The following is a 27,668-nucleotide window of genomic DNA, read 5'->3' as shown; positions in this document are numbered from 1 at the left end:
TAACTCATATTTGAACTTTCAATATTTGCTCCAATGTTTGTCTCTTGTTAGATGTTGTTGAATGTTCCAGTTCACCTTGTATGAATGGAGCAACGTGTCTTGAGATGGTGAACGGATACCAGTGTCAGTGTGCTGCAGGATTCACAGGAAACCAATGTGAAAATGGTATTTACTGCTTCCAAGATTTTGGATTACTAAGCATCCTTTATGGATGATTTCCAGATATTTTTTCTTCAGGGATATCAAACTGTTAGTGATTATATTTTCTTCTCTTTTTACAGAAATCGACTATTGTGAGTCACATTTGTGTGAGAATGGAGCAACTTGTGTTAGTCTTACTCCTGCCTACCGATGTCTATGTGCTCCAGGCTATGAAGGAACATTATGCGAAAATGGTAAATATATTTTGTTCTGATTTTTGATATAATGTGTTAATTGTTCTGAAGTTAAGATTGCTTAACTTTATTTTTGACAAATTTCCTTCATTCGTACCATATTTTCTTTGTCATGCTTGCAATTTTTGGTTTTTAAGTGGCTTGAAATGGGTATTCTGAGGATTTGATTTTTCAACGTTTTGTAAATATTCTGATAATATTTTGTACTATGTAGTGATCTTGGAGTGTTCCAGTAATCCCTGTAGGAATGGAGGTACCTGTGTGGATCTAGTGGCTGCCTACCGCTGTGATTGTGTGCCTGGATACATTGGAATAGACTGTCAAACAGGTTAGCATGTTTGTTCAGTAATTTTGAAATTTCTTTGAAAAATACTCTACTGGTACATTACTATTTATTTTTTTCTGGGTATTGTTTGTGTATTGACAGATAGCAATGAATGTGCCAGCACGCCTTGTTTGAATGGAGCATTCTGTCTGGATTTAGTCAACAGTTTCCAGTGTGTGTGTCCAACGGGATACACAGGGCCCTTGTGTGCCACAGGTAGGTGGATCAATCAATTATCACAATGTCAAGTACAAAATGTATTGGCTGTTTCATGACACTTTTCGAAACGGCCTTTGTTTTTGTTGAAGTTTCCCCCCCCCCCATCTTTTTCAGATTGCTGTCGCTATGGACATCAAGATTTTTGGTTCTTTTTTTTCCCCCTGATTCCTGTCCGTAGCATTTGTACTCATTTGCCATATTACTGGCACAGTTGGCACTTTTATCAATCAGTAGGACTTTAAACTTGGTAGTGACATGAACCAGCTATATGTGCCGGACATTGATTTCATTATTACATCATCATATATGATGTGAGGTCTCATTAAATGTGTATTTTTCTAGGGCCTATAATAGTAGAACTAGGCCATTGTGTCAAATTTGGCTCTACTTTGGTATGTGCCTAGACCGGGACTCATTATAGATGATCATTGACGTCATCAAACGTCTTGCGACGTCACATTAAAGGCATTAAAGACCTAGATTTAAAGAACTATGTTTACCGGTAGGTCCTTTTTTGTCTGAAATTTGTCACTTTTCATTATACAGGGTGTCTAAAAAAATAAGTAAACTAAATCAGTTTTTTATTTGTAAAAAACAATCACAATGAGATGAAAGAGTATTTCTTTACCCTCTACGTGATTTCATACCGTTTGTTTAAAAGTCACCACAAAGCTTGTAAAGACTGCCTAAATCTGTTTGGGCTGCTTTCTTCACCTTCTTGGTATGTAAATGCCTTTCATTAGATCCCGACTGGCCTAACTTGGAATTCGAGTCCTTTCATTTAATTAGCTGTATCTCTAGACTGGGGTGTCCAAATGTGTTGGGGTAGAGATCATTGTATATATTGTTATTAATTTTTTTTTCAAGGTAGTTTAATACTTTTCTTTTTCTTTTTTTTATCAGACATAGATGGTTGTGTGTCCAATTCATGTGAGAATGGAGCAACTTGTGTTGATCTAACTCCTGGCTACCGATGTGATTGTGCCCCAGGCTATGAAGGATTATTGTGCCAAAATAGTAAATATACTTTAGTATTGTTTTTGATATCATAATGTATCATTTGGTTTGAAGAAATAGATTTCTAATCTTTACTTTTTGCATAATTCCTTCCTTCTTACTTTGTGCTTTGTCTTTCTTGGAATGTTTGTTTTGTACGTGGCTTAAAACTTTTGTTACTATTGTCATATTTTGTCTAGTGATCTTGGAGTGTTCCAGTAATCCCTGTAGGAATGGAGGTACCTGTGTGGATTTAGTGGCTGCCTACCGCTGTGATTGTGTGCCTGGATACACTGGAACAGACTGTCAAACAGGTTAGCTCATTTGTTTTATAATTTGAAGACTATCTTTTAAATGTACCTTACTGGCACCTGAGTATATATTTTTTTGTGGGTATTGTTTGTCTATTGACAGATATCAATGAATGTGCCAGCTCGCCTTGTTTGAATGGAGCAACCTGTCTGGATTTAGTCAACAGTTTCCAGTGTGTATGTCCAACGGGATACACAGGGCCCTTGTGTGCTACAGGTAGGTGAATCAATCAATTATCATAAGTTAAAGTAAAAATGTATTCCCTATTTCAGAAAACTTTCTTAAACTGCATTTTGTTTCTTAAAGATTTATTTTCTCCTTTTTTTCTTCATCTTGTCCCCCTTCTATTTCAGATTCCTTCTATAGCCAATAACATCTGTAGATGTTTTCTTTATAACTGGCACATTGGCCACTTTTATTAATCCGATCAACTACAAACTTAGCAGAGACATAAAGCAGCTAGTGTAGATGCTTGCCTGACATTGATGTCATTATGACATCATCATGTGTCATGTGACGTCACATTAATGTGCATTCTTCTGGGCCCTACACCTATAGAATTTGGTTTTAATTTGGAACGTACCTCGACCAGGTTGTGTTATAGCTGAATATTCAAGTGAAGTCTTTTGTTTTCATCACATGTCGTGTGATGTCACATTAAAGGCTTGTAGTTAGAGAACTATTTGTAGGTTCATTTTTGCTTAAAACTTGTCATTTTTCATTATATCTGCAATAAGCATGCATACGAGAAAAAGGTAACTGTAACAGCCCTGTGTTTGTGCACGTGACAAACACATGACATGTCAAGTACTTTCTCTTATATCTAATGTTTGGACATTCAATATTTGCTCCAATGTTTGTCTCTTGTTAGATGTTGTTGAATGTTCCAGTTCACCTTGTATGAATGGAGCAACGTGTCTTGAGATGGTCAATGGATACCAGTGTCGGTGTGCTGCAGGATTCACAGGAAATCAATGTGAAAATGGTAATAATTTCTTCCAAGAATTTGACTAACTGAGCATCCTTTATTGATAATTTCCAGACATTTTCTTCAGGGATATCGAAGTATTAAAAGTGATAATATTTCCTTTTCTCTTAATCAGAAATTGACTATTGTGAGTCACATTTGTGTGAGAATGGAGCAACTTGTGTTAGTCTTACTCCTGCCTACCGATGTCTATGTGCTCCAGGCTATGAAGGAACATTGTGCCAAAATAGTAAATATGTTTTGTTCTGATTTTTGATATGATATATCCTTTTTTCTGAAGAACTAGGTTTCTTATCTTTACTTTTGACATATTTCCTTCCTTCCTTGAGTTGTACTTTGCCTTTCTTGAAATGCTAAGTTTGTAGGTGGCTTTAAATGGGTAATCTTAGAAGTTCGTTTTTTCCAGACTTTTGTAAATATTCTGATAATATTTTGTATTATGTAGTGATCTTGGAGTGTTCCAGTAATCCCTGTAGGAATGGAGGTACCTGTGTGGATCTAGTGGCTGCCTACCGCTGTGATTGTGTGCCTGGATACACTGGAACAGACTGTCAAACAGGTTAGCTCATTTGTTCAATAATTTTGAAATTTCTTTGAAAAATACTCTACTGGCACATTACTATTTATTTTTTTCTGGGTATTGTTTGTATATTGACAGATATCAATGAATGTGCCAGCATGCCTTGTTTGAATGGAGCAACCTGTCTGGATTTAGTCAACAGTTTCCAGTGTGTGTGTCCAACGGGATACACAGGGCCCTTGTGTGCCACAGGTAGGTGAATCAATCAATTATCACTATGTAAAGTACAAAATGTATTGGCTGTTGCAGAATACTTTTTTGAGCAGTCTTAGTTTTCATTAAGATTTTTGTTCATTTCTTTTTTTACATCTTTTTCAGATTCCTGTCCACAGCATTTGTACATGTTTTCTTTATTACCTCTTTGGGCTCTTTTAATCGATCCAATTGACTTCAAACTTGGTAGGGACAACAACCAGCTACTGTAGAAAATGCCATACATTGACATCATCACATGTCATGTGACGCCACATTGAACGTGGATTTTCTAGGGTCAACATTTATATCTGTAGAACTTTATAGTATGTCCCCTAAACAGTGTCCCCCTGGCTGTTTTTAAAATAACTACAAAATCATGAAATCAACTTTGAAAAGTTTTGGTTGGGCCTCAGTCCCTATGAGTTTCATTTAATTTCAGTCAAGCATCACTGCACAGTTGTCAATAAGCCAGTTTGGTATTCCAAGAAAGCCTGGTGCACAAAAAGATTTGACTATTTTTTTTTCTCGGATAAACATGGCAGATAAATGCACACAAGGCTATGGGGGATGTGGTAACCAAATCTGCATTATCTGTAATTTTTTGTGCAATCGAAGAGAGATTCAATTTGATCACTCAACAGTTTGGATATTCAATATTTGCTCCAATGTTTGTCTCTTGTTAGATGTTGTTGAATGTTCCAGTTCACCTTGTATGAATGGAGCAACGTGTCTTGAGATGGTCAATGGATACCGGTGTCAGTGTGCTGCAGGATTCACAGGAAACCGATGTGAAATAGGTATTTATTGCTTCCAGTAAAATCTAACAAGAGACATAACTGTGCATGCTGCATGTATATTGATATCTTCAAAGATTTTTTTTTCCCCAATTATAAATGGTTAAAGTGATTATATTTTTCTTTTGTAATCAGACATAGATGAGTGTGTGACAAATTGATGTGAGAATGGAGCAATTTGGAATTGAATTGAAATACCTTATTGATCCATCAACAAAATCATGTTTGCTCGTTGGTACGAAAAAAATTAACAATTACAAATTAAAAAAAAACCCTAAAAATTACAATGCCATCACAAAAACACTAAATTATAATAATTTTAAAACAAATCACGTATGGGTGTGTGAAATGTTTTTGTTTAGCTGAAAGAATGCACACTTTTTTGTGATCCGTGGACAGAACTTTGAAACGGTGGTTGTGTTTAAAATTCCGTAACTTGAAAAGTACATGAGTGATTTGAATGATTCTTGTACTAAAAGAAAGCTTATGAATTGGGCTTTCATATCCTACATTTGTGCTACATGAAGAACTTCACTAAAACAAAAGTCCCGACATTTGGGTTTCTTTTTTTTTCTTTTTGTACTCACCCTGTAGATTTCTTTGTTTTTGGGTTCCGCATATTTTGACTCACCCTGTAGTTTCAAGATACTTTTTTAAGAGAGAATTTGTAAACGTCCCTTATTTTGTTGAAAGAGGATAGAGATTTCTTTAATGCTACAGTCCATCATTTGCAGCAATCCAAAAAGCAACTGGCGTAATTATTGTTGAAAAACATACTTGGTTGAAAGATAGTAAGGGGACTAAACTCCCTGTGAAATTATTCTTTCCGGCAAGCTGTCATTTTGAAGTAATCAACGAAAGAAGGCCTTTCCAACGGTTCGTCTTAAGACGCACGGTAGGAAAATTAGTTCGTTTTGTTATTCGGCGAAGCGCGCGCAAGCATTGGCAGGACGCACATGTGCGCGCGGTTGCTATAATTTGTTGGATCAGTGCACGACATCACGTATAGCTGCAATCGGCTCAGTGAGAATGTGTCTCGGACACTGAAATCAGGCCCAATTCAAAACATGATTCAGCAACTTTTCATTTGAAATTGAGATCCTAGAATGTTGTTTTTCTTGGAATATACAGCTGAAGCTGAGCTGAAACTTCATCAGGCTAGTTGTTCAGTATCCTTCATTAGATTTTGAACACTTTTGTTGCTTCAAACAAACAAAATGCACAAATTACAAATGATGGACTATACCTTTAAAAGGATTATGCAGTAATGCATTGTTACTAATCTTACCTGACTCTTAATGCACATAAACTTTTAATGTTCACGAACTGTTAATGTTCATTCTTCTAGCCGTGGATGAGTGTAGGTTCCATTCATGTCAGAATGGAGCCACTTGCGAGGACTTGGCCAACGGATATCGCTGTATATGCCCTGTTGGCTATCAGGGTATCCTCTGTGAAGACTGTAAGAATCAAATCTGTCAACGCCCAATCAGCTTCTTCGCTTGTAGCAGTGCTGTGTTACTTGTTCCTCGTTATGTCCTTGTTTTGTCATCAGTAACGTTTATTTGATAAATGCTGCTTGTTGAGCTGCAGTCATGTCTGGCAATGTTACTTTGTAGTCTTTGTTGGTCTCTGTGTTTTGCTCAGTGTTAAAGATCAGTCACATCATAACGTGACTGAAGATGTAATATTTGCTAGCGTGAGCTGCTTATATGGACCTTTTTTTTTTAAATTGCACCAAAAAAGGGAAATTGCAAAAGCAGCACAAACCGTGTGTGAACAACTTTGCACGTGTGTGAAAATGACTAACGTCTACTGATTTGCTAAGTAAAGCAACCAGCTCTGTAAAATGCCAACCCCTTAGGTCCTGCCGATTGGTGTTTAAACAGCAATGTATTAACCATGGGTTAGAAACAGGTGACATGGAGTGTCAAAACCAGGTGGAATTGGGCAGAGCTTCGAATGGAGTACAGCTGCAAAATGACATGGGGGTGATTTTTCAGCGATTTTGAGATTTTTTGAAATTTGTGATGCTGCTAAATTTCTGTACAAGTTTCATATTGAAATTTCATCAGCAAAGAATTTTTTTCGCTAAACTCAAACTTTTGAAGGTCTATTTCTCATTTCTTTATGATGTTTCAGACAGGCACATTTCAAAAAGTAATAACTTTGCTTTGGAGTATCCAATTAAAAAAGGAAAAAACAGCAGAATTTTGAAAGAGCAAGCTCTATATTTTACTAATATTGCAAAAACTGAAAATTGACCTCTTGCCCAAAAGTGCCTGATAATGACATATCCCATTACATGTTTTTATATCCATAGATACCGATGAATGTGCCAGCATGCCTTGTTTGAATGGAGCAACCTGTCTGGATTTAGTCAACAGTTTCCAGTGTGTGTGTCCAACGGGATACACAGGGCCCTTGTGTGCCACAGGTAGGTCAATCAATCAATTATCACAATGTCAAGTACAAAATGTATTGGCTACAATTTTAAAAGTATTCATTTCCTTTTTTAACAGATATCAATGAATGTGCCAGCACGCCTTGTTTGAATGGAGCAACCTGTCTGGATTTAGTCAACAGTTTCCAGTGTGTGTGTCCAACGGGATACACAGGGCCCTTGTGTGCCACAGGTAGGTGAATCAGTCAATTATCACTATGTAAAGTCAAACATACTTCAGAAACAACTTTTGTTTTCATTAAGATTTTTGTTTCTTTTTTTTTCTTCTTTTTCAGATTCCTGCAGTGTCCATAGCATTTGTAACTGTTTTCTGTATTACTTGCACATGGGGCACTTTTATCAATCTGACTGACTTTGAACTTGGTTGGGTCATCAACCAGCTACTTTAGATCTGTGCCGGACATTGACGCTACTATGACATCAGCATGTGTCATATGTGACATCACATTAAATGTGTATTTTACTAGGCCCTATACCTACAGAACTGTGTGTCCAATTTGGTTTTAACTTGGAATATTCAAGTGAAGTCTAGATGTTGTCATCACGTGTCGGGTGATGTCACATTAAAGGCATCTAGTTAGAGAACTATATTTAGGTCGTCAATTTTGCTTGAAACTTGTCATTTTCCAATACATCTGCAGTAAATATCCATACGAGAATATGAAAACTGTAACAGCCTTGTGTTTGTCCGTGTGACAAACACTTGTTTCTCTTATATCTCATATTTGAACATTCAATATTTGCTCCAATGGTTGTCTCTTGCTAGATGTTGTTGAATGTTCCAGTTCACCTTGTATGAATGGAGCAACGTGTCTTGAGATGGTCAATGGATACCAGTGTCAGTGTGCTGCAGGATTCACAGGAAACCAATGTGAAAATGGTAATAATATCTTCCAAGAATTTGACTAACTGAGCATCCTTTATGGATAATTTCCGGACATTTTTCTTCAGGGATATCGAAGTATTAAAAGTGATAATATTTCCTTTTCTCTTAATCAGAAATTGACTATTGTGAGTCACATTTGTGTGAGAATGGAGCAACTTGTGTTAGTCTTACTCCTGCCTACCGATGTGAATGTGCTCCAGGCTATGGAGGAACATTGTGCCAAAATAGTAAGTATGTTTCGTTCTGATTTTTGATATGATATATCCTTTTTCTGAAGAACTAGGTTTCTTATCTTTACTTTTGACATATTTCCTTCCTTCCTTGAGTTGTACTTTGTCTTTCTTGAAATGCTAGGTTTGTAGGTTTCTTGAAATGGGTATTCTTAGTTCATTTTTTCAGACTTTTGTAAATATTCCGATAATATTTTGTATTATCTAGTGATCTTGGAGTGTTCCAGTAATCCCTGTAGGAATGGAGGTACCTGTGTGGATCTAGTGGCTGCCTACCGCTGTGATTGTGTGCCTGGATACACTGGAACCGACTGTCAAACAGGTTAGCTCATTTGTTCAATAATTTTAAGACTATCATTGAAAAGGTACTTTGCAGGCACATTACTATTTTTTTTTTTTTCTTGGTATTGTACCTGTAAATTGACAGATATCAATGAATGTGCCAGCACGCCTTGTTTGAATGGAGCAACATGTCTGGATTTAGTCAACAGTTTCCAGTGTGTGTGTCCAACGGGATACACAGGGCCCTTGTGTGCCACAGGTAGGTGAATCAATCAATTATCACTATGTCAAGTACAAAATGTATTGGCTACCATTTTAAAAGTATTCATTTCTTTTTTAACAGATATCAATGAATGTGCCAGCATTCCGTGTTTGAATGGAGCATTCTGTCGGGATTTAGTCAACAGTTTCCAGTGTGTGTGTCCAGCGGGATACACAGGACGCTTGTGTGCCACAGGTAGGTGAATCAATCAATTATCATATTGTAACATACTTCCGAAACAACTTTTGTTTTCATTAAGATTTTTGTTTCTTTTTTTCTTCTTTTCAGATTCCTGCAGTGTCCGTAGCATTTGAAATTGTTTTCTGTATTACTTGCACATGGGGCACTTTAATCAATCTGACTGACTTTGAACTTGGTTGGTCATCAACCAGCTACTTTAGATCTGTGCCGGACAGTGACGCTACTATGACATCAGCATGTGTCATATGTGACATCACATTAAATGTGTATTTTACTAGGCCCTATACCTACAGAACTGTGTGTCCAATTTGGTTTTAACTTGGAATATTCAAGTGAAGTCATGATGATGTCATCACATGTTGGGTGATGTCACATTAAAGGTCTCTAGTTAGAGAACTATATATAGGTCTCTAGTTAGAGAACTATATATAGGTCTCTAGTTAGAGAACTATATATAGGTCGTCAATTTTGCTTGAAACTTGTCATTTTCCAATACATATGCAGTAAATATCCATAAGAGAATATGAAAACTGTAACAGCCTTGTGTTTGTCCATGTGACAAACAGGTGTCATGTCAAGTAGTTTCTCTTATATCTAATACTTGGATATTCAATATTTGCTCCAATGTTTGTCTCTTGTTAGATGTTGTTGAATGTTCCAGTTCACCTTGTATGAATGGAGCAACGTGTCTTGAGATGGTCAATGGATACCAGTGTGAGTGTGCTGCAGGATTCACAGGAAATCAATGTGAAAATGGTAATAATTTCTTCCAAGAATTTGAATAACTGAGCATCCTTTATTGATAATTTCCAGACATTTTCTTCAGGGATATCGAAGTATTAAAAGTGATTATATTTTCTTTTCTTTTAATCAGAAATCGACTTTTGTGAGTCACATGCGTGTGAGAATGGAGCAACTTGTGTTAGTCTTACTCCTGCCTACCGATGTCTATGTGCTCCAGGCTATGGAGGAACATTATGCCAAGATAGTAAATATGTTTTGTTCTGATTTTTGATATGATGCATCCTTTTTTATGAAGAACTAGGTTTCTTATCTTTACTTTTGACATATTTCCTTCCTTCCTTGAGTTGTCAGGTTGTACTTTGTCTTTCTTGAAATGCTAGGTTTGTAGGTGGCTTGAAATGGGTATTCTGAGGATTTGGTTTTTTCAACGTTTTGTTAATATTCCGATAATATTTTGTACTATCTAGCGATCTTGGAGTGTTCCAGTAATCCCTGTAGGAATGGAGGTACCTGTGTGGATCTAGTGGCTGCCTACCGCTGTGATTGTGTGCCTGGATACACTGGAACCGACTGTCAAACAGGTTAGCTCATTTGTTCAATAATTTTAAGACTATCATTGAAAAGGTACTTTGCAGGCGCATTACTATTTATTGTTTTTTCTTGGTATTGTACCTGTAAATTGACAGATATCAATGAATGTGCCAGCACGTCTTGTTTGAATGGAGCAACCTGTCTGGATTTAGTCAACAGTTTCCAGTGCGTGTGTCCAACGGGATACACAGGGCCCTTGTGTGCCACAGGTAGGTCAATCAATCAATTATCACTATGTCAAGTAAACATTAAATACTCTTATATCTAATACTTGGACATTCAATATTTGCTCCAATGGTTGTCTCTTGTTAGATGTTGTTGAATGTTCCAGTTCACCTTGTATGAATGGAGCAACGTGTCTTGAGATGGTCAATGGATACCAGTGTCAGTGTGCTGCAGGATTCACAGGAAACCAATGTGAAATAGGTATTTATTGCTTCCAGTAACATCTAACAAGAGACATAACTGTGCATGCTGCATGTATATTGATATCTTCAAAGATTTTGTTCCCCAATTATAAAAGGTTAAAGTGATTATATTTTTCTTTTGTAATCAGACATAGATGAGTGTGTGACAAATTCATGTGAGAATGGAGCAATTTGAATTGAATTGAAATACCTTATTGATCCATCAACAAAATTGCGTTTTCTCGCTGGTATGAAAAAAATTAACATTTACAAATTTCAAAAAGCCCTAAAGATTACAATGCCATCACAAAAACACTAAATTTTAATAATATTAAAACAAATCACATATGGGTGTGTCAATTGTTTTTGTTTTGCTGAAAGAACGCACACTTTGTGTGATCCGTGGACAGAACTTTAAAACGATGGTTGTGTTTAAAATTCTGTAACTTGAAAAGTACATGAGTGATTTGAATGATTCTTGTACTAAAAGAAAGCTAATGAATTGGGCTTTCATATCCTAGATTTGTGCTTCATGAAGAACTTCACTAAAACAATAGTCCTGACATTTGGGTTTCTTTTTTTTTTACTCACCCTATATATTTCTTTGTTTTTGGGTTCCGCATTTTTTGACTCGCCCTGTAGTTTCAAGATACTTTTTTAAGAGAGAATTTGTAAATGTCCCTTATTTTGTTGAAAGAGGATAGAGATTTCTTTAAAGCTATAGTCCATCATTTGCAGCAATCCAAAAAGCAACTGGCGTAATTATTGTTGAAAAAACATACTTTGTTGAAAGATAGTAAGTGGACTAAACTCCCTGTGAAATTATTTTTTTCTGGCAAGCTGTCATTTTGAAGTAATCAACGAAAGAAGGCCTTTCCAACAGTGCGTCTTAAGACGCACCGTAGGAAAATTTAAATTAGTAGTTCGTTTTGTTATTCAGCGAAGCGCGCAAGCATTGGCACAATGCACACGCGCACGGTTGCTATAATTTGTTGGATCAGTGCGCGACATCACATATAGCTGCAATCGGCTCAGTGAGAAAGTGTCTCGGACACTGAATTCAGGCCCAATTCAAAACATGATTAAGCAACTTTTCATTTGAAAATTGAGATCCTGGAATGCTGTTTTTCTTGGAATATACAGCTGAAGCTGAGCTGAAACTTCATCAGGCTAGTTGTTCAGTATCCTTCATTAGATTTTGAACACTTTTGTTGCTTCAAACGAACAAAATGCACAAGTTACAAATGATGGACTATACCTTTAAAAGGATTATGCAGTAATGCATTGTTACTAATCTTACCTGACTCTTAATGAACATTAACTGTTAATGTTCATCCTTCTAGCCGTGGATGAGTGTAGGTTCCATTTATGTCAGAATGGAGCCACTTGTGAGGACTTGGCCAACGGATATCGCTGTATATGCCCTGTTGGCTATCAGGGTATCCTCTGTGAAGACTGTAAGAATCAAATCTGTCAACGCCCAATCAGCTTCTTCGCTTGTAGCAGTGCTGTGTTACTTGTTCCTCGTTATGTCCCTGTTTTGTCATCAGTAAAGTTTATTTGCTTGTTGAGCCGCAGTCATGTCTGGCAATGTTACTTTGTAGTCTTTGTTGGTCTCTGTGTTTGCTCAGTGTTAAAGATCAGTAACATCATAGCATGACTGAAGATGTAATATCTGCTAGCGTGAGCTGCTTATATGGGCCTTTTTTTTTTTAAATTGCACCAAAAAAGGGAAATTGCAAAAGCAGCACAAACCGCATGTGAACAACTTTGCACGTGTGTGAAAATGACTAATGTCTACTGATGTGCTTAAGTAAAGCAAAAAATGAAAGGTTTGCGGAAACACCATCTGCGAATAATTTCTCAACTAAGAGAATGTTTCTGAAAAGTACCAGAGGTATAAACTCGACGTTCCGGTCAGTATGCTCTGACCGTCTTCAGGACAGACGGTCAGAGCATACTGACCGGAACGTCGAGTTTATACCTCTGGGGTTTTTTTCAGAACCTTTCTCTTAGTTGAGAAATTATTCACACATGGTGTTTCTGCAAACCTTTCATTATTTAGTATCTCCACCATGCAAAGCCTCAAATCTTACTTAAGTAAAGCAACCAGCTCTGTAAAATGCCAACCCTTAGGTCCTGCCGATTGGTGTTTCAACAGCAATGTATTAACCATGGGTTTGAAACAGGTGACATGGAGTGTCAAAACCAGGCGGAATCGGGCAGTGCTACGAATGGATCACAGCTGCAAAATGACATGGGGGTGATTTTTCAGCGATTTTGATATTTTTGAAATTTGTGATGCTGCTAAAGTTCTGTACAAGTTTCATATTGAAATTTCATCAGCAAAGAATTTTTTTCGCTAATTTCAAATTTTTGAAGGTCTATTTTCATTTCTTTATGACATTTCAGCCAGTCAGATTTCAAAATGTAATAACTTTGCTTTGAAGTATCCAATTAAAAAAAACCAGCGGCATTTCGAAAGAGCAAGCTCTATATTTTACTAATATTGCAATAACTGAAAATTGACCTCTTGCCCAAATGTACCTGATAATGACATACCACATTACATGTTTTTATATCCACAGATATCGATGAATGTGCCAGCACGCCTTGTTTGAATGGAGCAACCTGTCAGGATTTAGTCAACAGTTTCCAGTGTGTGTGTCCAACGGGATACACAGGGCCCTTGTGTGCCACAGGTAGGTGGATCAATCAATTATCACAGTGTCAAGTACAAAATGTATTGGCTACAATTTTAAAAATATTTATTTCTTTTTTAACAGATACCGATGAATGTGCCAGCATGCCTTGTTTGAATGGAGCATTCTGTCTGGATTTAGTCAACAGTTTCCAGTGTGTGTGTCCAACGGGATACACAGGGCCCTTGTGTGCCACAGGTAGGTCAATCAATCAATTACTACAGTGTAAATCAAACATACTTCCGAAACAACTTCTGTTTTCATTAAGATTTTTTTTTTTTTTTTTTTCTTCTTTTCAGATTTCTGCAGTGTCCATAGCATTTGTAATTGTTTTCTTTATTACTTGCACATGGGGCACTTTTATCAATCTAACTGACTTTGAACTTGGTTGGGTCATCAACCAGCTACTTTAAATCTGTGCCGGACATTGACGCTACTATGACATCAGCATGTGTCATATGTGACATCACATTAAATGTGTATTTTACTAGGCCCTATGCCTATAGAACTGTGTGTCCGATTTGGTTTTAACTTGGAATATTCAAGTGAAGTCTAGATGTTGTCATCACGTGTCGGGTGATGTCACATTAAAGGCATCTAGTTAGAGAACTATATTTAGGTCGTCAATTTTGCTTGAAACTTGTCATTTTTCAATACATCTGCAGTAAATATCCATACGAGAATATGAAAACTGTAACAGCCTTGTGTTTGTCCGTGTGACAAACACTTGTTTCTCTTATATCTCATATTTGAACATTCAATATTTGCTCCAATGGTTGTCTCTTGCTAGATGTTGTTGAATGTTCCAGTTCACCTTGTATGAATGGAGCAACGTGTCTTGAGATGGTCAATGGATACCAGTGTCAGTGTGCTGCAGGATTCACAGGAAACCAATGTGAAAATGGTAATAATATCTTCCAAGAATTTGACTAACTGAGCATCCTTTATGGATAATTTCCAGACATTTTTCTTCAGTGATATCGAAGTATTAAAAGTGATAATATTTCCTTTTCTCTTAATCAGAAATTGACTATTGTGAGTCACATTTGTGTGAGAATGGAGCAACTTGTGTTAGTCTTACTCCTGCCTACCGATGTGAATGTGCTCCAGGCTATGAAGGAACATTGTGCCAAAATAGTAAATATGTTTTGTTCTGATTTTTGATATGATATATCCTTTTTTCTGAAGAACTAGGTTTCTTATCTTTACTTTTGACATATTTCCTTCCTTCCTTGAGTTGTACTTTGCCTTTCTTGAAATGCTAGGTTTGTAGGTGGCTTGAAATGGGTAATCTGAGAAGTTCGTTTTTCAGACTTTTGTAAATATTATGATAATATTTTGTATTATCTAGCGATCTTGGAGTGTTCCAGTAATCCCTGTAGGAATGGAGGTACCTGTGTGGATCTAGTGGCTGCCTACCGCTGTGATTGTGTGCCTGGATACACTGGAACAGAGTGTGAAACAGGTTAGCTCATTTGTTCAATAATTTTAAGACTATCATTGAAATGGTACTTTGCAGGCACATTACTATTTATTGTTTTTTTCTTGGTACTGTACCTGCAAATTGACAGATATCAATGAATGTGCCAGCACGCCGTGTTTGAATGGAGCAACCTGTCTGGATTTAGTCAACAGTTTCCAGTGTGTGTGTCCAACGGGATACACAGGGCCCTTGTGTGCCACAGGTAGGTCAATCAATCAATTATCACTATGTCAAGTAAACATTAAATACTCTTATATCTAATACTTGGACATTCAATATTTGCTCCAATGGTTGTCTCTTGTTAGATGTTGTTGAATGTTCCAGTTCACCTTGTATGAATGGAGCAACGTGTCTTGAGATGGTCAATGGATACCAGTGTCGGTGTGCTGAAGGATTCACAGGAAACCAATGTGAAATAGGTATTTATTGCTTCCAGTAACATCTAACAAGAGACATAACTGTGCATGCTGCATGTATATTGATATCTTCAAAGATTTTGTTCCCCAATTATAAAAGGTTAAAGTGATTATATTTTTCTTTTGTAATCAGACATAGATGAGTGTGTGACAAATTCATGTGAGAATGGAGCAATTTGAATTGAATTGAAATACCTTATTGATCCATCAACAAAATTGCGTTTTCTCGCTGGTATGAAAAAAATTAACATTTACAAATTTCAAAAAGCCCTAAAGATTACAATGCCATCACAAAAACACTAAATTGTAATAATATTAAAACAAATCACATATGGGTGTGTCAATTGTTTAAAACGATGGTTGTGTTTAAAATTCTGTAACTTGAAAAGTACATGAGTGATTTGAATGATTCTTGTACTAAAAGAAAGCTAATGAATTGGGCTTTCATATCCTAGATTTGTGCTACATGAAGAACTTCACTAAAACAATAGTCCTGACATTTGGGTTTCTTTTTTTTTACTCGCCCTATATATTTCTTTGTTTTTGGGTTCCGCATTTTTTGACTCACCCTGTAGTTTCAAGATACTTTTTTAAGAGAGAATTTGTAAACGTCCCTTATTTTGTTGAAAGAGGATAGAGATTTCTTTAAAGCTATAGTCCATCATTTGCAGCAATCCAAAAAGCAACTGGCGTAATTATTGTTGAAAAAACATACTTTGTTGAAAGATAGTAAGTGGACTAAACTCCCTGTGAAATTATTTTTTTCTGGCAAGCTGTCATTTTGAAGTAATCAACGAAAGAAGGCCTTTCCAACAGTGCGTCTTAAGACGCACCGTAGGAAAATTTAAATTAGTAGTTTGTTTTGTTATTCAGCGAAGCGCGCAAGCATTGGCACAATGCACACGCGCACGGTTGCTATAATTTGTTGGATCAGTGCGCGACATCACATATAGCTGCAATCGGCTCAGTGAGAAAGTGTCTCGGACACTGAATTCAGGCCCAATTCAAAACATGATTAAGCAACTTTTCATTTGAAAATTGAGATCCTGGAATGCTGTTTTTCTTGGAATATACAGCTGAAGCTGAGCTGAAACTTCATCAGGCTAGTTGTTCAGTATCCTTCATTAGATTTTGAACACTTTTGTTGCTTCAAACGAACAAAATGCACAAATTACAAATGATGGACTATACCTTTAAAAGAATTATGCAGTTATGCATTGTTACTAATCTTACCTGACTCTTAATGCACATTAAATGTTAATGTTCATCCTTCTAGCCGTGGATGAGTGTAGGTTCCATTCATGTCAGAATGGAGCCACTTGCGAGGACTTGGCCAACGGATATCGCTGTATATGCCCTGTTGGCTATCTGGGTATCTTCTGTGAAGACTGTAAGAATCAATCCTGTCAACGCCCTATCAGCTTCTTCGCTTGTAGCAGCGCAGTGTTACTTGTACCTCGTTATGTCCTTGTTTTGTCATCAGTAAAGTTTAATTGATAAATGCTGCTTGTTGAGCCGCAATCATGTCTGGCAATGTTACTTTGTAGTCTTTGTTGGTCTCTGTGTTTTGTTCAGTGTTAAAGATCAGTCACATCATAACGTGACTGAAGATGTAATCTTTGCTAGCGTGAGCTTCTTATATGGGCCTTTTTTTTTTAAATTGCACCAAAAAAGGAAAATTGCAAAAGCAGCACAAACCACGTGTGAACAACTTTGCACGTGTGTGAAAATGACTAACGTCTACTGATGTGCTTAAGTAAAGCAACCAGCTCTGTAAAATGCCAACCCCTTAGGTCCTGCCCATTGGTGTTTAAACAGCAATTTATTAACCATGGGTTAGAAACAGGTGACATGGTGTGTCAAAACTAGGTGGAATCGGGCAGAGCTTCGAATGGAGTACAGCTGCAAAATGACATGGGGGTGATTTTTCAGCGATTTTGAGATTTTTTGAAATTTGTGATGCTGCTAAATTTCTGTACAAGTTTCATATTGAAATTTCATCAGCAAAGAATTTTTTTCGCTAAACTCAAACTTTTGAAGGTCTATTTCTCATTTCTTTATGACGTTTCAGACAGGCACATTTCAAAATGTAATAACTTTGCTTTGGAGTATCCAATTAAAAAAGGAAAAAACAGCAGAATTTTGAAAGAGCAAGCTCTATATTTTACTAATATTGCAAAAACTGAAAATGACCTCTTGCCCAAAAGTGCCTGATAATGACATATCCCATTACATGTTTTTATATCCATAGATACCGATGAATGTGCCAGCATGCCTTGTTTGAATGGAGCAACCTGTCTGGATTTAGTCAACAGTTTCCAGTGTGTGTGTCCAACGGGATACACAGGGCCCTTGTGTGCCACAGGTAGGTCAATCAATCAATTATCACAATGTCAAGTACAAAATGTATTGGCTACAATTTTAAAAGTATTCATTTCCTTTTTTAACAGATATCAATGAATGTGCCAGCATGCCTTGTTTGAATGGAGCAACCTGTCTGGATTTAGTCAACAGTTTCCAGTGTGTGTGTCCAACGGGATACACAGGGCCCTTGTGTGCCACAGGTAGGTGAATCAGTCAATTATCACTATGTAAAGTCAAACATACTTCAGAAACAACTTTTGTTTTCATTAAGATTTTTGTTTCTTTTTTTTTCTTCTTTTCAGATTCCTGCAGTGTCCATAGCATTTGTAATTGTTTTCTGTATTACTTGCACATGGGGCACTTTTATCAATCTGACTGACTTTGAACTTGGTTGGGTCATCAACCAGCTACTTTAGATCTGTGCCGGACATTGACGCTACTATGACATCAGCATTTGTCATATGTGACATCACATTAAATGTGTATTTTACTAGGCCCTATACCTATAGAACTGTGTGTCCGATTTGGTTTTAACTTGGAATATTCAAGTGAAGTCTAGATGTTGTCATCACGTGTCGGGTGATGTCACATTAAAGGCATCTAGTTAGAGAACTATATTTAGGTCGTCAATTTTGCTTGAAACTTGTCATTTTCCAATACATCTGCAGTAAATATCCATACGAGAATATGAAAACTGTAACAGCCTTGTGTTTGTCCGTGTGACAAACACTTGTTTCTCTTATATCTCATATTTGAACATTCATTATTTGCTCCAATGGTTGTCTCTTGCTAGATGTTGTTGAATGTTCCAGTTCACCTTGTATGAATGGAGCAACGTGTCTTGAGATGGTCAATGGATACCAGTGTCAGTGTGCTGCAGGATTCACAGGAAACCAATGTGAAAATGGTAATAATATCTTCCAAGAATTTGACTAACTGAGCATCCTTTATGGATAATTTCCAGACATTTTTCTTCAGTGATATCGAAGTATTAAAAGTGATAATATTTCCTTTTCTCTTAATCAGAAATTGACTATTGTGAGTCACATTTGTGTGAGAATGGAGCAACTTGTGTTAGTCTTACTCCTGCCTACCGATGTGAATGTGCTCCAGGCTATGAAGGAACATTGTGCCAAAATAGTAAATATGTTTTGTTCTGATTTTTGATATGATATATCCTTTTTTCTGAAGAACTAGGTTTCTTATCTTTACTTTTGACATATTTCCTTCCTTCCTTGAGTTGTACTTTGCCTTTCTTGAAATGCTAGGTTTGTAGGTGGCTTGAAATGGGTAATCTGAGAAGTTCGTTTTTCAGACTTTTGTAAATATTATGATAATATTTTGTATTATCTAGCGATCTTGGAGTGTTCCAGTAATCCCTGTAGGAATGGAGGTACCTGTGTGGATCTAGTGGCTGCCTACCGCTGTGATTGTGTGCCTGGATACACTGGAACAGACTGTCAAACAGGTTAGCTCATTTGTTCAATAATTTTAAGACTATCATTGAAAAGGTACTTTGCAGGCACATTACTATTTATTATTTTTTTCTTGGTATTGTACCTGTAAATTGACAGATATCAATGAATGTGCCAGCACGCCTTGTTTGAATGGAGCAACCTGTCTGGATTTAGTCAACAGTTTCCAGTGTGTGTGTCCAACGGGATACACAGGGCCCTTGTGTGCCACAGGTAGGTCAATCAATCAATTATCACAATGTCAAGTACAAAATGTATTGGCTGTTGCAGAATACTTTTTTGAGCAGTCTTAGTTTTCATTAAGATTTTTGTTCATTTCTTTTTTTACATCTTTTTCAGATTCCTGTCCATAGCATTTGTACACATTTTCTTTATTACCGCACATTTGACTCTTTTAATCAATCCGTTTTAACCCTAACCGAACTCAAACCATCAAAGTTCAACAGCAGGTTTTGTTAAAATCTTTTGGGATAGGTACAGTACCGGTACTCCTAAACTGAGGGTCTTTAACACTGGGTTTGGCATACCTCCAGAAACTAAGTCCAATCGTAGTGTGTACAATTTCCCATGTGGCATGTGTAGGTGTTGGAATTTGCCTGAATGGGTACGGTTCTGTTACAACTGATAATGTAGTAACCAATGGATTATGTATCACCAACGGATAATGTCACATAAATTAACCCATACTGTATCACTAACTGATAATGTAACACAAAATTGACCGATAGTGTAGTAAAATGTACTACACTATCAGTCAATTGTTGTTACATTATCAGTCCTAACCGATAACGTCACTAAAATTGACTGATAGTGCAGTAACATTTACTACAGTATCCGTCATTTTTTGTCACATTATCGGTTAGTGATACAATATCGGTCAATTTGTGTGACATTATCGGTTAGTGACACGTTATCAGTTAGTTACTACATTATCAGTTGTAACACGGTTCCTAGTAAATTATGCTGGGAGTTAGGGTTAAACTTGGTTTGGACAACAATCAGCTACTGTAGATGTGTGTCACACATTGACATCATCATGTGTCATGTGACACCACATTAAATGTTCATTTTTCCAGGATCTACATGTATATCTACAGAACTTTACAGTATGTTCCCAAAATAAGTACAAAATTATGAAATTAATTTTGAAAATATTTGGTTGTGCAGATACTCCTAAGTCTTGGCCTCGACCCTTATGAGTTTCATTTAATTTCAGTCAGGCATCACTGCACAGTTGTCAATGAGCCAGTTTGTTATTCCAAGAAAGCCTGGTGCACAAAAATATTTGACTATTTTTTTTCCCGGATAAACATGGCAGACAAATGCACACAAGGCTATGAGGGACGTGGTAACCAAATCTACATTATCTGTAATTTTTTGTGCAATCGAAGAGAGATTCAATTTGCTCACTCAACAGTTTGGACATTCAATATTTGCTCCAATGTTTGTCTCTTGTTAGATGTTGTTGAATGTTCCAGTTCACCTTGTATGAATGGAGCAACGTGTCTTGAGATGGTCAATGGATACCAGTGTCAGTGTGCTGCAGGATTCACAGGAAACCAATGTGAAACAGGTATTTATTGCTTCCAGTAACATCTAACAAGAGACATAACTGTGCATGCTGCATGTATATTGATATCTTCACAGATTTTTTTTTCCCCAATTATAAATTGTTAAAGTGATTATATTTTTCTTTTGTAATCAGACATAGATGAGTGTGTGACAAATTCATGTGAGAATGGAGCAATTTGAATTGAATTGAAATACCTTAATGATCCATCAACAAAATTATGTTTGCTCGCTGCTACGAACAAAATTAACTTTTACAAATTTCAAACCCTAAAAATAACAATGCCATCACAAAAACACTAAATTCTAATAATATTAAAACAAATTACATATGGGTGTGTGAATTGTTTTCGTTTTGCTGAAAGAATGCACACTTTTTTGTGATCCGTGGACAGAACTTTAAAACGGTGGTTGTGTTAAAAATTCCGTAACTTGAAAAGTACAGAGGTGATTTGAATGATTCTTGTACTAAAAGAAAGCTTTATGAATTGGGCTTTCATATCCTAGATTTGTGCTACATGAAGAACTTCACTAAAACAATAGTCCCGACATTTGGGTTTCTTTTTTTTTACTCACCCTGTATATTTCTTTGTTTTTGGGTTCCGCTTATTTTGACTCACCCTGTAGTTTCAAGATACTTTTTTAAGAGATAATTTGTAAACGTCCCTTATTTTGTTGAAAGAGGATAGAGATTTCTTTAATGCTATAGTCCATCATTTGAAGCAATCCAAAAAGCAACTGGCGTAATTATTGTTGAAAAACATACTTGGTTGAAAGATAGTAAGGGGACTAAACTCCCTGTGAAAATATTCGTTCTGCAAGCTGTCATTTTGAAGTAATCAATGAAAGAAGGCCTTTCCAACGGTGCGTCTTAAGACACACCGTAGGAAAATTTAGATTAGTAGTTCAATCGGTTTGTTATTGGCGAAGCGCGCGCAAGCATTGGCACAACGCACACGCATGGTTGCTATAATTTGTTGGATCAGTGCGCGACATCACGTATAGCTGCAATCGGCTCAGTGAGAATGTGTCTCGGACGCTGAATTCAGGCCTAATTCAAAACATGATTCAGCAACTTTTCATTTGAAATTGAGATCTTAGAATGCTGTTTTTCTTGGAATATACAGCTGAAGCTGAGCTGAAACTTCATCAGGCTAGTTGTTCAGTATCCTTCATTAGATTTTGAACACTTTTGTTGCTTCAAACGAACAAAATGCACAAATTACAAATGATGGACTATACCTTTAAAAGGATTATGCAGTAATGCATTGTTACTAATCTTACCTGACTCTTAATGCACATTAACTGTTAATGTTCATCCTTCTAGCCGTGGATGAGTGTAGGTTCCATTCATGTCAGAATGGAGCCACTTGCGAGGACTTGGCCAACGGATATCGCTGTATATGCCCTGTTGGCTATCAGGGTATCCTCTGTGAAGAGTGTAAGAACCAATCCTGTCAGCGCCCAATCAGCTTCTTCGCTTGTAGCAGCGCAGTGTTACTTGTACCTCGTTATGTCCTTGTTTTGTCATCAGTAACGTTATTTGATAAATGCTGCTTGTTGAGCCGCAATCATGTCTGACAATGTTACTTTGTAGTCTTTGTTGGTCTCTGTGTTTTGCTCAGTGTTAAAGATCAGTCACATCATAACGTGACTGAAGATGTAATCTTTGCTAGCGTGAGCTGCTTATATGGCCATTTTTTTTTATTGCACCAAAAAAGGGAAATTGCAAAAGCAGCACAAACCGTGTGTGAACAACTTTGCACGTGTGTGAAATGACTAACGTCTACTGATGTGCTTAAGTAAAGCAACCAGCTCTGTAAAATGCCAACCCCTTAGGCCCTGCCCATTGGTGTTTCAACAGCAATGTATTAACCATGGGTTTGAAACGGGTGACATGGTGTGTCAAAACCAGGTGGAATCATGCAGAGCTACGAATGGAGCACAGCCGCAAAATGACATGGGGGTGATTTTTTCAGCGATTTTGAGATTTTTGAAATTTGTGATGCTGCTAAAGTTCTGTACAAGTTTCATATTGAAATTTCATCAGCAAAGAATTTTTTTCGCTAAACTCAAACTTTTGAAGGTCTATTTCTCATTTCTTTATGACGTTTCAGACAGATTTCAAAATGTAATAACTTTGCTTTGGAGTATCAGATAAAAAAAAAACAGCGGCATTTTGAAAGAGCAAGCTCTATATTTTACTAATATTGCAATAACTGAAAATTGACCTCTTGCCCCAAAGTGCCTGATAATGACATTCCACAATACATGTTTTTGTATCCACAGATACCGATGAATGTGCCAGCATGCCTTGTTTGAATGGAGCAACCTGTCTGGATTTAGTCAACAGTTTCCAGTGCGTGTGTCCAACGGGATACACAGGGCCCTTGTGTGCCACAGGTAGGTAAATCAATCAATTATCACAATGTCAAGTACAAAATGTATTGGCTACGATTTTAAAAGTGTTCATTTCTTTTTTAACAGATATCAATGAATGTGCCAGCACGCCTTGTTTGAACGGAGCAACCTGTCTGGATTTAGTCAACAGTTTCCAGTGTGTGTGTCCAACGGGATACACAGGGCCCTTGTGTGCCACAGGTAGGTGAATCAATCAATTATCACAGTGTAAAGTCAAACATACTTCCGAAACAACTTTTGTTTTCATTAAGATTTTTGTTTCTTTCTTTTTTCTTCTTTTCAGATTCCTGTAGTGTCCATAGCATTTGTAATTGTTTTCTGTATGACTTGCACATGGGGCACTTTTATCAATCTGACTGACTTTGAACTTGGTTGGGTCATCAACCAGTTACTTTAGATCTGTGCCTGACATTGACGCTACTATGACATCAGCATATGTTATATGTGACATCACATTAAATGTGTATTTTACTAGGCCCTATACCTATAGAATTGTGTGTCCGATTTGGTTTTAACTTGGAATATTCAAGTGAAGTCTTGATGTTGTCATCACATGTCAGGTGATGTCCCATTAAAGGCATCTAATTAGAGAACTATATTTAGGGCGTCAATGTTGCTCGAAACTTGTCATTTTCCAATACATCTGCAGTAAATATCCATACGAGGAAATAAAAACTGTAACAGCCCTGTGTTTGTGCATGTGACAAACACTTGTCATGTCAAGTAGTTTCACTTGTATCTCATATTTGAACATTCAATATTTGCTCCAATGGTTGTCTCTTGCTAGATGTTGTTGAATGTTCCAGTTCACCTTGTATGAATGGAGCAACGTGTCTTGAGATGGTCAATGGATACCGGTGTCAGTGTGCTGCAGGATTCACAGGAACCCAATGTGAAAATGGTAATAATTTTTTCCAAGAATTTGAATAACTGAGCATCGTTAATTGATAATTTCCAGAGTTTTGTCTTCAGGGATATATGAAAGTAAAAATGATTATATTTTCTTCTCTTTTTACAGAAATCGACTATTGCGAGTCACATTTGTGTGAGAATGGAGCAACTTGTGTTAGTCTTACTCCTGGCTACCGATGTGATTGTGCTCCAGGCTATGAAGGAACATTATGCGGAAATGGTAAATATAGTTTGTTCTGATTTTAATATAATGTATCATTTGTTTTAAAGAAATAGATTTCTTATCTTTACTTTTGACATATTTCCTTCCTTCCTTACATGTTCTTTGTCATTCTTGAATTGTTTGGTTCTTAGGTGGCTTGAAATTAATATTCTTAGAATGTGGTATTTCAAACAAGTTAGCTCATTTGTTAAATAATTTTAAGACTATCTTTGAAAAAAATACTTTGTTGGCACATTACTATTTATTTGTTTCTGTGTTTTGTTTGTGTATTGACAGATATCAATGAGTGTGCCAGCATGCCTTGTTTGAATGGAGCAACCTGTCTGGATTTAGTCAACAGTTTCCAGTGCGTGTGTCCCACGGGATACACAGGGCCCTTGTGTGCCACAGGTAGGTGACTCAATCAATTATCACTATGTCAAGTAAACATTAAATACTCTTATATCTAATACTTGGACATTCAATATTTGCTCCAATGTTTGTCTCTTGTTAGATGTTGTTGAATGTTCCAGCTCACCTTGTATGAATGGAGCAACGTGTCTTGAGATGGTGAATGGATACCAGTGTCAGTGTGCTGCAGGATTCACAGGAAACCAATGTGAAACAGGTATTTTGTGCTTCCAATAACTTATATTATTTCGTTGTTGATATTCTGAGACATTTTATAGGAAGAACAACAGGTTAACAGTCAAAGTGATCAAATGTTACTATTTTTTTTAATTGGATATTGATCTCATTCATGAGAAAAAAATGTAATGCACGCACATACCCTTACGCTACCAACAGTCTTCAGTGAACATTTTTATTGATGAATCCTGGAAATGTCTTTGTGTGGGAATATACAGTAACAATTAAGGATTTCTGACTCACTGTCGGAAACAATTCCCCAATTGATAGCGAAGTTGAAAAGTAGCAAGACAATCACTAGATGGAGCAGTATTGTAAGAATTTCTTCTCCAAGAATATTTTTCCTGTAATTCATTGTCTATTACAGCCTCTAGTGTGCAGTTTTGTAGCGAAGTACATTTTAGGGCTTTGTGCATCGGAACTGGGTACCCCAGCACCCGACTGTTGATGTCAAAAACCGGTCTGGATTATGGGATCTGGTACCCAACATTACAAATAACTTATTAACTTCTCAGACAAAAGAAAGTTTTCCAATGCCATTTGTGGGGAATATTCAAAATGAAATCCGGGCTGCATTGGAAAACAAAACATATTTCACGTTTGTGACGCTCGCGAAAGTTGCAGTTAACACTTTAAAGCTGCATGTATAAAGCACACTACACACACTTGTATCTTTCTACATTGATACACCGATGTAGTAAAATGTACTCGAGTATGAATATGAGTACAAAAAGGAGTGTGAGTTTGAGTACTTCAACACTGATAGTGTGTGGCTAGCTTGAAGTAGCCGATGGAAGGTCATTTATCTGTGCTTTCTGCTCAAGCTAGCCTGTTCTTCTCTTACAGAAGTCAATGAATGTGTTCCCAATCCATGCCAGAATGAAGGTTTTTGCGACTACTTTATCACTGGCCTTACATGTATCTGTTTGCCAGGCTGGATTGGAGAACTTTGCAATCAAGGTACATTAGGACAATTCCATGGTTACTCACGTTACATTTTTGATGTACTTCTGAGTTTGCTTGGGCTGTAATTACCTTACTGAAAAGGTTTAATAACTGTTATCCCCATGGTAGATAGAGTAGACCTAGCTAGACCTACCTAAGCACCAAAGATGACATCCAGAAAATGCGTTATGTATGATAAACAAGACGCACAAAGTGGGTTACTCACGTTACATTATCGTAAAGTGAGTAACCGATTTGTGTGTCTTGTTTATCTTGTTTATCATACATAACACATTTTTCTGGATGTCATCTTTGGTGCTTAGGTAGGTCTAGGTCTACTCTATCTACCATGGGGATAACAGTTGTTAAACCTTTTCGGTGAGGTAATTACAGCCCAAGGAAACTCAAAAGTACATCAAAAATGTAACGTGAGTAACCGTGGAATTGCCCATTAGTACTCAAACGATAAGGAAGGCGCAAAAGGAAAAAAAACTAGAGGTCTCCGTCTGTTCGCAGAACAGATCAAGGTTGGGGCTGATCGGATTACAGATAATGTCAAATTTTGTTAGTGGAATACAATTTAAAGTGTGTACATTTAATAAATATTCAACTGATGACGTCATTGTGATGTAATATCAAATTATGCATCCAAGTAACTAGCTGCCCACTAAGATGACGTCATGTGACACGTGATGACGTCACGTGACACATGATGACGTCATCATGACGTCACATCCATATGCATGACTTTACTATAGGGTCTCAGCATATGCTAAGTTTCATCAAGATATAATTCTGTTTAATGTCAAAGTTGCACCGAGAATGAAATATGTACAAAGTCCATGGGACTGGGGATAGAAGAACAAGAAGAAGAAAACAAAATCAGAACCAAAACAAAGGCTTTTTTGCATTTCGTGAAAAGCCAAAAAACACTTAAGCAAAAAAAAAAAAAAACTTTGTGCAGTTTAAGAAACATTTTTTTTCCTACTAACATCAGTGAACTTGTTAGTTTTGTGTTGCATAAAAACATGACTGTATGTGCATGATACTAATGTCCCCATAGCATATGTGTATTTTTTCATGTAAATTGTATTCGCAATTCTGCCACTGGCGTACAATTAAAATAAACCATTCATAAAAATAATAAAAAAGCATCTTCGGTCCCCATAATAACTATGTCACAGGTATTGATTGTGAAGTGGGGATTTTAATGCTTGCTTTGAATGTGCCAAACAGCAAAACCAAATTGGTGTGTTTTGAAAATGTGCTTGTGTTGCCAAACTTTTGTTGGTATTTTTTTTCTTTTTTCTTTCGTTGTAGAATCTGATGAATGTCTGAGTGATCCATGCTTCAATGGGGGTACTTGCGTTGATTTAGTCAGTGGGTACCAATGCATTTGCCTTGATGACTATTCAGGCTCCAGATGCGAAACTGGTATGAAATAATTGATTCCTTTTTTTATCCTTTGTTAAATAACTACGTAAAACACATTAATATTGTTTTGGTAAATGGACAAAAATGTTGTACATTCGATCTTTGCATTTGCCTTCCAAGAAACTTTTTTGTCTTGTAAAAAAATTCAACATTCAGAAAACAAATAATTAAAACTGTGTAATGTGTTTTTTTCCTTCAAGCCTGACTATTTCTCAATCCACTCCTT

General features: G+C 36.8%; 1 protein-coding gene across 50 annotated transcripts in view; it reads left to right on the top strand.

Annotated features, from left to right (window-relative positions):
• Positions 1-27,668, top strand: part of LOC119737167 — a 127,836-nt gene that overhangs the window by 58,062 nt on the left and 42,106 nt on the right. For 26 of the 50 annotated variants that reach the window (XM_038211312.1, XM_038211329.1, XM_038211336.1 and 23 more), the window contains 43 exons: positions 52-165; positions 282-395; positions 610-723; positions 2,350-2,463; positions 3,119-3,232; positions 3,351-3,464; positions 3,681-3,794; positions 3,894-4,007; positions 4,694-4,807; positions 7,128-7,241; positions 7,327-7,440; positions 8,035-8,148; positions 8,268-8,381; positions 8,593-8,706; positions 8,812-8,925; positions 9,010-9,123; positions 9,772-9,885; positions 10,004-10,117; positions 10,341-10,454; positions 10,560-10,673; positions 10,777-10,890; positions 13,460-13,573; positions 13,658-13,771; positions 14,364-14,477; positions 14,597-14,710; positions 14,925-15,038; positions 15,145-15,258; positions 15,362-15,475; positions 17,724-17,837; positions 17,923-18,036; positions 18,630-18,743; positions 18,863-18,976; positions 19,191-19,304; positions 19,411-19,524; positions 20,771-20,884; positions 23,170-23,283; positions 23,368-23,481; positions 24,089-24,202; positions 24,320-24,433; positions 24,713-24,826; positions 24,930-25,043; positions 25,910-26,023; positions 27,329-27,442. In XM_038211312.1, the coding sequence (XP_038067240.1) occupies positions 52-165; positions 282-395; positions 610-723; positions 2,350-2,463; positions 3,119-3,232; positions 3,351-3,464; positions 3,681-3,794; positions 3,894-4,007; positions 4,694-4,807; positions 7,128-7,241; positions 7,327-7,440; positions 8,035-8,148; positions 8,268-8,381; positions 8,593-8,706; positions 8,812-8,925; positions 9,010-9,123; positions 9,772-9,885; positions 10,004-10,117; positions 10,341-10,454; positions 10,560-10,673; positions 10,777-10,890; positions 13,460-13,573; positions 13,658-13,771; positions 14,364-14,477; positions 14,597-14,710; positions 14,925-15,038; positions 15,145-15,258; positions 15,362-15,475; positions 17,724-17,837; positions 17,923-18,036; positions 18,630-18,743; positions 18,863-18,976; positions 19,191-19,304; positions 19,411-19,524; positions 20,771-20,884; positions 23,170-23,283; positions 23,368-23,481; positions 24,089-24,202; positions 24,320-24,433; positions 24,713-24,826; positions 24,930-25,043; positions 25,910-26,023; positions 27,329-27,442 (4,902 nt within the window). Of the gene's footprint in view, positions 1-51; positions 166-281; positions 396-609; positions 724-822; positions 937-1,842; positions 1,957-2,135; positions 2,250-2,349; positions 2,464-3,118; positions 3,233-3,350; positions 3,465-3,680; positions 3,795-3,893; positions 4,008-4,693; positions 4,808-7,127; positions 7,242-7,326; positions 7,441-8,034; positions 8,149-8,267; positions 8,382-8,592; positions 8,707-8,811; positions 8,926-9,009; positions 9,124-9,771; positions 9,886-10,003; positions 10,118-10,340; positions 10,455-10,559; positions 10,674-10,776; positions 10,891-13,459; positions 13,574-13,657; positions 13,772-14,363; positions 14,478-14,596; positions 14,711-14,924; positions 15,039-15,144; positions 15,259-15,361; positions 15,476-17,723; positions 17,838-17,922; positions 18,037-18,629; positions 18,744-18,862; positions 18,977-19,190; positions 19,305-19,410; positions 19,525-20,770; positions 20,885-23,169; positions 23,284-23,367; positions 23,482-24,088; positions 24,203-24,319; positions 24,434-24,712; positions 24,827-24,929; positions 25,044-25,909; positions 26,024-27,328; positions 27,443-27,668 lie in introns of all 50 variants that reach the window. The other 24 variants (XM_038211291.1, XM_038211297.1, XM_038211304.1 and 21 more) reach the window with 24 other exon arrangements.

The sequence above is a fragment of the Patiria miniata genome, unplaced genomic scaffold, assembly GCF_015706575.1.
Source record: "Patiria miniata isolate m_02_andy unplaced genomic scaffold, ASM1570657v1 HiC_scaffold_3, whole genome shotgun sequence".
In the NCBI taxonomy this organism is placed as follows: Eukaryota; Metazoa; Echinodermata; class Asteroidea; order Valvatida; family Asterinidae; genus Patiria; species Patiria miniata.
Note: the sequence above shows the minus strand (reverse complement) of the source record. Positions and strands in the feature narration are given on the sequence as shown.